Raw genomic sequence first — 11,043 nt, forward strand, 5'->3', positions numbered from 1 at the left:
TGAAAAGCTCTATACATATCAGTTAAGGCCATTTAATCTAGGACATTGTTCAATGCTAAAATATTTTTGTTGATATTTTGTTTGGAAGATCTATCCATTTTTGACAGTAGGGTGTTAAAATCCCTTATAATAATTGCGTTGCTGTCAATATCTATCTTGAGGTTTTCCAAGATTTTCCCTGTGCATTTGGGTACCCCTATATTGGGATTTTTCTTTTTTACTGTTGTTTAAGTACAGTTGTCTCCATTTTCCTCCCACCATACCATTGAACTGCATATAAAAATGTCTCATTCCTGGAGTTAATTCTATTTGGTGGTGATATATTATTCTTTTTGTACTTCCTGTACTTGATTTGCTATTATATATTTAAAAATCTTTTGCATGTTAATGGATATATTAAATTACAGTTACTTTTTCTTGGAACGTCTCTGCCAGGTGTTGTTATCAAGGTTATTGTAGTATCAGAGACCTAACAAAGAAGTGTTATTTGCTCCTCTGTTTCCAGAAGTTACATATATAATATTATTGCATACAGAGTTATTATATTATTTTTCCTTTAAATGATTGCTAGAATTCACTGGTGAAATCATCTGATATATAGTTTAGTTTCTTTTCTCTTTTAAATACTTTTTGTTGATTAACTTAATTTCCTTAACAGAGAGTGGATTATTTAAACTTCCTATATACCTCTCTTACCACTTTGGCAAGCTAGGAAACAGAACCTGCAGGAAAGTTTTAAATTTTTAACAATACATAAATCACTAGTTAACATATCTAATCCGTATCTCAGCCAAGACTCTGTATCAAATTCATTGATCTTTAACTGAAGGCAATTCTTTCCTGTGTGATATGGTCTGTGTGGCCAGCAGTGTCTGTGGTGTTGTAGATGTGATGAACAAAATCACATGGACTGCAGAAGTCCTGTGGAGAAAAGGTACAGCATGGCTACTCTCTGAGTGAGAGAGTGCCCCAAACCTTGTCTGGACAGCCTTTTACTGCTTTCTGGGAACAATACATCAAGGAAGGTCCTCATTCATTATGCTCAAGTTTGCTTGAAGTGATTACTTCTTATAGATAACAAAGAAAAGAATGTTGCAAATGAAAAGAACAATAAAAGTGATTGATCTGGTTACACTCCATGCTTGGAACAGCTTAGCACACACTTTAGTGAGTTATCTCCAAGATACACATTACACATCTGCTGTCCTAACTCAGGGTAAGGGAGTCTTAGCAAAAGCAAGCCTCAAAGCAGCCTAGATATAATGCAGGCCTGGTCCCCCATGGGAAAGCTGATCTGTGGGCCTGGCTCCTGTGTGCCACTTGGACCATGTCTGTTTCAGAACCAGGCTGAGATACATTTGCCATTGTCACACCGACCAGTTCCCTATACCTATGGGTATTCAGCTTCTATCGGCACAACATCTTCTGAGGGTTTGCATCAGCTCTCAATACATTTGATCATGGATATCTGCAAAAAAAAGATTCTGATATTAATCTTGATATTCCAACTGTTATTGAATGAATAATTTAGTTAGGACACTCAACTGGTTAGAAATCATTAAAATAGGTTTTTCCTAAATTATCCAAGCTTGATCACAGAAAGAATAAGAGAGAGACTCTACAAAGAAGGCCATGAGAATAGAAACCCCATGTGGTATGTTACAGTGGTAAGCAAGAAGAACAGTACAACAAACTTAAATCTAGAACATACTATAATTTGATCTTTTCAGATGCAATATCACTGACAGCTTTGTTTACTGAATTATCCTTTTAATATTTGTAACTTGTGGTTTTCCTTAAGAAATCTAATTTTAATATTTTTAGAAATACCAAGATGTGCACCCCCACCTCAGATTCCCAAATCTCAAAATATGACGACCACAGTGAATTATCAGGAAGGAGAAACAATCTCTGTTCTCTGTCAAGACAATTCTCTGATTCTGGAAGCAGGAGACCTCCTGTGCCAGGGTGGAATCTGGAAGTCAGTCCCACGCTGCATTGGTCAGTAGTGTGTCACTTGTGTCACACCTGTCTGTCAAAAGAGGGTTAGACTCAGCCCAGCTGCCCCTCTGGCTTCTTGGCCACAGTACTTGGTGGGGGGTCAAGGCTGTCCCTATGTCCTCTCTGCTTACCTGTCTATGTGGCAGCTTCCTTACACTCTAGGTTTAAGGCTCCTGGTCAGGCGTCCTTCACTTGGTTATTCACATTGTTTACTCCCTTATTTAGCTGTACATCCAGTTTGGCGCCTTGAAGAGGTGAGGATAGCTCCCACATACTCCAGAGCCACCTTAAATCAAAGACTGTCCTTTCGTAGATTCCAAAGGAACATGTGGGCGCCCTCCAACCATTGACAATGGGGACATCACCACATTCCCATCAGCCATGTACGCTCCAGGAGACTCGGTGGAGTACAAATGCCAGGCCTACTATAAACTTCAGGGAAACAGGATAGTAACATGTCATGATGGAGAGTGGTCAGAACCACCCAAATGTTTAGGTAAGTGTGTTGCTGTTCCCATGGGTCCTCAGAAATGTGTGTAAGGAGTGTGATGTTCTGCTCTTTATAACAGAACTTTCATGGATTACCACTATTCTGATGAATGCTTGACTCCCTCAGAGTGATGCATGAGCAAACACCATATGACAAATTCTTAAGCAGGAAGTGCAACAAAGATTCTTTTATGAAAACTCTGTATATGATAACTGGTATTATGAACTTTGATTTAACCTTTAGTTATCACACAGAGTACCTCATGTTTACATCATGAATTGTTTAAAATGTCTTACATCTACAGGATGGCTTTTCAGTGAGTTATATTGAAAAAGGTTTTGAGAATGAGTTCCTGGATCAGTGTGGAAGATTCTACATGACAGTCTAAACTTCTGTACTGAGAATTTGTATACCACTTGATGTTTTATGTTTCTTGTTTTTACCTTTAGAGGCATGTGTAATATTAGAAGAAATGATGGAAAAACATAAAATACAGTTAAAATGGAGTAATGAGAAAAAAGTTTATGCTAGAACAGATGATAGTCTTGAGTTCACCTGTCGACCTGGGTATCATGCAAAGTCACCACATTCCACATTCCAGGTAACGTGTCGGGCAGGAAAACTGACGTATCCCACTTGTGAATAAAATGATGGTTATATTGTAGTCAGCAAATTAAAATACACATTCATTCATTTAGAATTATTTATATTAATCCAATTCTCTATTTTTCAAGTACAGTTTAATTCATTGTTCTTCATAATCAGAATTTATATTGATATCATTATAATGTGAGATGAATAAATCACTCTGGAAGGGATCTCATTAAAATGTGGCAAACCACCATGCTGTGTGTTCTGTTCTTGAAACATCTGTGGCGAGAAAACAGAAGCCATCTCTTCATGACCCACTTGCACCCAACCACTCCCCTAACTTTCCCAACACTTTGTCCGAAACTTCTGAGGCCGTTTGAGACTCTTGTTGAAGAAAAATGGGAAAAAATGCTTGTCTTCACCTTCAAAATGTAATCACTTCACAAACACGTCAGAACCAATCTATGTCACACCTGTGTTGGCGAGAAGATGTCAGTGGTTATTACCTGTCCTAGCAAAACACATACCAGAGATGGTGACAGGTGTGATCTTCTGCAGCCTGTCCCCCCAGTGCATGCAAGCACTCAAACACATCACACAGAGCAGATGGAGTCCAATTCAGAGCATGACTGTGGGCACAGTGACCTGCCACTGATGAAAACACAGCATCAGTATAAACACATTCACACGATCTCACGACATGCTATGAACCATGACTACAGATTTACATAGCAGAGACTGGCAGGACATGCAATGGCACACCACAACTCTTTTGGATTTAGAGATAACAGGTGTAGGAGTTGGGTTTCAGTTGCCGTATTCTCCCATTCTTGTTATTGAACATGCATCACCTTTGAACCAGGAAATATGTTAATTTATATTAAGTACGCACAAAAAGTAAGATGACACATGTTGAGAATTGGAAAGAGCTCTGCATGAAGATGGATGGGTCAAATATCATCTTCATGATTTTGCTGCTTTATAGAGATTTGGAAACTTTCAAACACCAGAGCCTAAAATACATTTTTTATGTTTGTACATTTCAAACACATACTTAATTAAAATCAGTTGACTGCAAACATTTTCAATTTCTGCAAAAATATTAATACTATAAGATGAAAGTGAAGTTGTAAGTCTTACATATGCAACAGCATGGATGGACCTGGAGAGTATTGTGTGAAGTGAAATAAGCCATTCTGAGGAAGGTCAGCTCCATAAGATTTCAGATATGTATGAAATCTAATGAACAAAATAAACTAACAACCAAAATGGAGACAGACTCACAGATACAAAAACAGACTGACAGCTGTTAGAGGGGAGAATTGGGGGGACTGAGTGAGAAAAATGAAAGCATTAATTTTAAAATAAAATAAAACAAAAACCCATAGACACAGACAACAGTATGGTGATGACCAGAGGGAAGGGAGTGGGGAGGTAGAAAAGGGTAAATGGGGGATAAATAGTGATGGGAGGAGACCCAATTGGGGTGGTGAGCACAAAAATACAATTTAAAGATAGTGTATTATAGAATGTACCCCTGAAAGCTATATAATTTTATTAAGCAATGTCACCCCAGTGAATTCAACAAAAATTTTAAAATGAAAATAAAGCTATAAGCTAGTAAATTTTAAAAAGCTACAAATACCTGAAGTGGTACCTTGTTGCTCTGTGTTGCTCTGTGTAGCACAGGTAATAGATTGTTGTCACGAGACCATGAAGAAAACACTGTCACAGGAATGGACAACAACCAAGTCTGAGTGCTAAGTGCAGTACCTGGCATCCAGAAGGTGTTCGATAAATCCTTCCTCCACATTGAAATAAAAAAATACACCAAACCCGGGGCATCGCTCCAATGAGAAGACTGGCTGTCACCAAGGAGCCATGTTATAGAACCTGTGTCAGCAGGGCAGCCAGCTTCCTGTCACGTGAAGGGACATCGTCACAATAGACATGTCTCTTTTCTATTAACGCTGATATTTGTGCAGTGTTTCTCCCAACTGTTTACCGAATAGTAGTAGAACCTGTCACACTTGGTTTTCACCATTTATTACATTGGTGGCCACAAAATTGTAATTTCACAGATCAGTTTTATCATTCCTCTGTGTTCCTTCACTGTCCCTCTTGTACAAAGGTTAGTGTTCCTTCACCAACGCTACATCAGTTAAACCTTTACCTGGAAAGATGTGGCTAAGCATTATGTTGGTCCTTCAATCTCCAATTTTTGGAGCAAGAAGCACACAAACTTGTGTTTGTGTCCTTCCATGATGGTTTTCAAGATTTGTTTTTCTTCTTTAAAACAGCTCAATGTTTAATATTCTATTTGTCTCATTTGGTCACATTCATTTTTCCATTGGTGGTCCAGATGACACCAGTTTTTCCTATGGGCTGTCTTCTGAACCGCATTCTTGGAGCTTTGGCTGAATCCCCACTTACTCATTCAGCCTTTCTCTTCTTTATACCACAGTGTGTTGTTACATGTTCAATGTGGACTTCTGCCAATTGCTCATGTGTGTACACATGCTTGCAAGAACCTCAGATATTTTTTTATCAGGAAATAGCATTTATAACCCAAGAACTATGTGCTACCGGTGCCGCATGGGCGTGTCCAAGAGTGTGGAAGTGTTTTCACTTTCAGGGCCTCTTGATCGTTAGATCTGTGAAATGGAAATGAAATCGAAAATGCATTGCAAGGATCAACAGTACACCCATAACAAGTGTAAATATGTTTTATAGGCACCATACACTCTTCTACAAAGAATGCATCTGGGTCTCAAACAGCACAAGTAATAGAGTGTTGTCACGAGACCATGAAGAAAATACTGTCACAGGAATGGACAACAACCAAGTCCCAGTGCCCAGCGCAGTACCTAGCATCCAGAAGGGGCTCGGTACCTCCTTCCTCCACATTGAAATAAAAAATACACATGTGTGCTTGTGCATTCAGTGTAAAATAACATTCTGCTTACACTGATTCATACATTGTCATAAGATCTTGGAATGCCACAGGAGACACATCCTACCTCCCACCCACTAACCTGCCCCCTTTGGCTTTGTCCTTGTGTCCTTTCTACATGTTGCATGACAGACATTCCCCATGTTTTTACCCGTTATCAATCTCCCCACTTTCTCTGGTTACTGTCACTTTTTTCTTTATTTCCATGTCTCTGGTTCTGTTTTGCTTGCTTCTTGGTTTTGTTGAATACGTTCCACTTACAAGTGAGATCATGTGGTATTTCTCTTTCACTATCTGGCTTATTTCACTTAGCATAATGCTCTCTAGATCCATCCATGCTGTCGTGAACTTGGAGCATTTGTGGGCACTGCCAGCTGAATGGGAAATGGAGAGTGAAAACCATGACCACATAGAGCAGGTTCACAAACCTCCCCGGGACATGAGCTCACAGGGGTGAGTGCTGTGCACACCAGAGACAGAGGTCAAGGCTCCAGACTCAGGTGCCAGGGTCCACACACATCTGCCCCCTGCTAAGCTCCATGATCTTGGACAGTATGACTGAACGGCCCTTGCCTCAGTTTCCTAGTGTGTGAGTAGCAGTAGCTGCCCCATGAATGAGCTGTAGGATGTCACAGGAAGTGCCAAGGACAGCACTTAGCCCACGTTAATAAATATTAGCCATTGAGATTACATCATCATCTCATGTTGTCCTCAACTAGTCATTAGCTCAGAGCATTCTTAGTCCACAAAAGCAAAGGTCATTCATTGTTTTATTTATTTGTCTACTTTCAGATCCCTGTGTCATATCAGAAGGAATCCTGAATGAAAATGACATACGGTTGAAAGGGAAAGAGGACAAGACACACTACCCAAAAACAGGGGATATCATAGAATTTACGTGTAAACCGGGACACAGTGTGATGACATCAGGGCAGTCACTTAAAGCCGTGTGTCGGGAAGGGACAGTGCAGCTGCCCAGATGTGAATGAAGGAGCTTCCACCAGCCACCCATACTGCCTCAACACTTGCTAAAAATATCCAGACATTTCCTGCTCTGTTCTACCTTATTTCAGGGAAATCAATACAATACGGTAGTCTGAGCTTTCAACCTAATCTTCTCCCAAGGTGGTAAAATAAACTGTGTCATTGTTTACACTTGTACCAAGACAATCATTATTCACCATTTTGAGGACTGGACTAGTTGCCTGAAGATTATTGAACTCAGTTTGGATGACAGTGTGGCTTCGTGCGTCTTGGATTGAAGGTTTAAGAGTGAAAACATGTAAGTTTAGGATTTACTGGGGGAACTAACACAATGAAAACGTTAGATGGTAAAACAGTGAGTGAGAACAGGCCTGTCACTCTGTCCCCTGGCTGCTGTCAGCAGGGGGCCCTGCACCAGGGGAGTTTGTGAGGGTGACACAAATCCATCCTTCGTCCTGCTCCCCTGTGTGTGGTTGGAACTGTGTGACAGTGTCGGGCAGTTGCTCTTCTATTTGACACAAGCAACACCTTATTTGAAAGCTGCACATCTTATACTAGCTAGTAAAGGAACAATATACCTGATGCCAAGTTAATATAGGAACTGAATTTTTATTTTCTCAATGCTTATTGTGAAAGCATTTTAAAAACATTTAAATTCCCCATCAAATAGAAAGCACTGTCTTAAAACCAGTCTCCAAATTACAATTGAGCAGAAGTATATTAGTCAAACTACCTCTCAGGGCTAGACTTCATACCTCCCATTTTTCTATTGTAAGCCTCTGAATGTAGTGTACCTCAAATGACAAGGTACCTCAAAGCACATTAGTTACCAATATCTCAATGCCCAGGATGCACAGAAACTCTTGCACTCTGCGATGTGGTCTATTAAAGGTTCACAAAAAAATCAGTGCTTTTCTAGGACAAGAAGGTACAGAGGCTGGAGAGGGTCCAGATGCATGGGTTGGTGCTCACAGACCCTAAGCACTGAGGCTGGGTGAGGACATTTACAGGACAAGGGACAGTTACAGGGATGTGGACTAAGAGTTATTTCCACTCTGTCTCTGGGTGCAGAAAGAACCTCGCCCATTCCAAGGGTTGTTTATTTTAAAACATAGTGATTCATATCACTTTTTTTGCCTCTGTGTTGATATTCCTAAGAAAAGTTGGAGAAGTACAATGAGGAAGTGGAATCAAGAAATAATTGTGAAAGGATTAATGAAAATTTGCAGATTTTGCAAAACTCTGAAATGTGATATTCACTAAGTGACATCAGTGAACTAACACCCTGGCAGTGCCCTGAAATTCAGGGTCACACTAACAGCCGCTCACGAGGCAGACTCACACCCCACAGGGCACGGCTGGGATATTCATGTTGATACACCATTGGGGATGCCCACCATGCTGCTGTCCCTGATCAGTGTCATTGTCACCTTGTGGGTCTCCCGGGCTCAGGGACAAGGTAAGCTGGACACAGAGCTGCACACTCAGCTCCCTCCCACCTGTAACTTCTTGTTGTTCCTACTTGTTTGTGTCTCTGGGTTTAATTAATCAACTCATAGGAACAGTGTGTATTGTGACTTCACAGCAGAGAGTATCTTGTAGGAAGATTGTCATATATTCATCTCCAGGGAAATAAAATAAATAGTTTTCTGTCTTCTGTGTTCTACAGGCTGAAAGCCTCTGCAAAGATATTAGAGCCTCATGTGAATGTACTCCTGAAAACTTGACTGGAAAATGGGTGACAAAGAAGCTAGCAGAAGTATATTAGTAGACACCCCTACTTCTATTAGTATAGAAGTGTATTAGAAGATTCCCCAAATTGTCTGGGGGATTCTTTCAACATTCCCTGTATTCTCTTGGACTTCACTCTTTTCATGAGCAGTGATTTCTGCATTATCCACCTGTCCTTTTTCTTTTCAGAAACAACCTGTGATCCTCCAGCTATTGCCAATGGTGTCTATGCACCTCTCAGGACCAAATACAGACTGGAAGATGTAATCACCTACAGCTGTGACAATGGCCTTTATCCCTCCTCCCACGGAAATACAGCAAAATGCACTGAAGGAGGCTGGGCACCTCCTCCCAGATGTAGCCATAAGTTCCATTCAAATCATGATCTGCTTCCTAATTCTGAAATTACTTCTGTTAAACATAAAAATGAGGACATAAGAAGTCACCATCATTGACTACAGAGAATGGAAAGCAGAGGATTTTATAACATTCTCTGCTCTTCAAAGTAGCCCGTTATAAAAAGGATAGAGTCATATATTATAACTGAGGAACTTTTAAGTTTTGCTATTCTATATTAAATATGTGCATGTATGTCTAATTATTTCTGTAAGTGATACACTTGTAGCACCCGAACTAAAACATTGGCTAAGGCTCATATTGTCTAAAAACAAGTACATTAGTTATTTATTCCTTTCTAAAAATTTCCCATAAATACTGATTGAGAACAACCACCTTCTCTTGATTCAGGGTCACAAGGTCAGCCCTTGGGAGAGGTCCAGCCCCCTAGATCCTGGCCACTCTCTGGGCGGCACTGGGACACTGGCCCAGAGTGTGGGCTGAGGCTGGGTGCAGCTGGGACCTGCCTCCAAGTGGGCACCTCCCTGGTGGTGCAGGGACCTCAGGGCCTAACCACCTGGCGTCTCCATAGGAGCTGAGTGGCACTAATGTCCCCAGAACAAATGATCTGACACACAAGAAAGACACCTCCATGTGGTCTACGACCTCACACATTGTCACTTCAACCATTCATACCTTTAGAAGAGGGTCCCTAAGTCCAGCCAACACTCAAAGGACAGTGGGCTCCTTCTCTCAGGGAGGAGAGTGGGAGACATTGTTCATTTCTGACACCATCACATGTCACAAAGTGCCACTCAGTTCAGCAGGGCATTTATTTCTGGGAGGTTTCTTTGGCCCCTTTCCAAGAGCTTTCTGCCCCCACCTTCACATTCCTCTTGCTCATGCACCAGGTCGCTTTTGAGGCGTCCACACTGCAGCTGGACACTCCATGAGTGAAAAACAAAATCATGCTAATAGGAGGTCAATGGCCTCAGTGTCGGTTCAGGACAAATGTTCACATGAGTGTGACAGTGTGATGCCCTTAGACAGGATGCTGGCATCACTGTGACACAGATCAGTGAGCATGACCACCACCAGGAGAGTGTCTATGTACTCACCTAGACAGAACTGACAGGCAGCACTGTGTGGTTTCAGGTGTCCAACAGACGGAGCCCGAGTGTGCACATGTCATGAAATGACCAGAAACAGGTGTTCTTTACATCATCTGAGTTTACAACCTTTCTTGTCCTAGAAACCTTAATGCAATGAATATAATTATGTTAATATGCGAATATAATTCATCAAGGAAACCATTTATGTCTCAGTAGGTTCTATTAAAGGACAACATTATTTACACTGTTTTTGTTTGTTTTTATTGCAAGTTATCCCAGGTGAATATCCAGAAATAAAGCATGGGACCTATACTGGGTAGAGAGATATATAGGGTGCTTCCCAGCTGCTGTGGGTAGATGGTATTACTACTCCTGTGGTGGGAACTATTCAACTCCCACGCAGGACGACTGGGGTTACATCACTTGCACACCGGAGGGGTTGGACGCCTAAAGTGCCGTGTGTCTGTGAGTAAACCTCTTCCTCCCTGTGCCCATGGGGACCCTTCAGAGAGGAGGGGAATCACACCAGGGAGAACAATGGAGCTGTGTGAGCAACATAAGGTGGAGGGCAGAGTTCTGTGAGCAGGAACACAATGTAGGTTGTTTGTTTTATGAGAAGTTCTTCATTGAAAACATGAGACAGAAAAATAGACTCTACAAGAGTATCTATATCATTTATACATATTCTAATTGTGAAAACTACAGATAAATCATATTTATATTGATTTTCTTTTTAAAAATCTCTGGGGAGCAGCTCTAATTTTTTAAAGCTATTTCTTATTTGGGTGCTTATACATTCTAATTTAAATTCCCTAAAGATACTTTTTAATATATTATTTTGACCA

General features: G+C 40.8%; 2 protein-coding genes across 7 annotated transcripts in view; both read left to right on the forward strand.

Annotated features, from left to right (window-relative positions):
• LOC114512469 (complement factor H) overlaps window positions 1-3,332 on the forward strand; it is a 41,345-nt gene extending 38,013 nt beyond the window's left edge. Inside the window, exon 13 of the mRNA XM_036016234.1 lies at window positions 2,941-3,332. Coding sequence (XP_035872127.1) covers window positions 2,941-3,137 — 197 coding nt within the window. The 3' untranslated portion in view covers window positions 3,138-3,332. The remainder of the gene's footprint in view (window positions 1-2,940) is intronic.
• Window positions 1-11,043, forward strand: part of LOC114512472 (complement factor H) — a 157,561-nt gene that overhangs the window by 64,308 nt on the left and 82,210 nt on the right. The window lies entirely within an intron of this gene.

Source organism: Phyllostomus discolor, chromosome 15, assembly GCF_004126475.2.
Source record: "Phyllostomus discolor isolate MPI-MPIP mPhyDis1 chromosome 15, mPhyDis1.pri.v3, whole genome shotgun sequence".
NCBI classification, from domain to species: Eukaryota; Metazoa; Chordata; class Mammalia; order Chiroptera; family Phyllostomidae; genus Phyllostomus; species Phyllostomus discolor.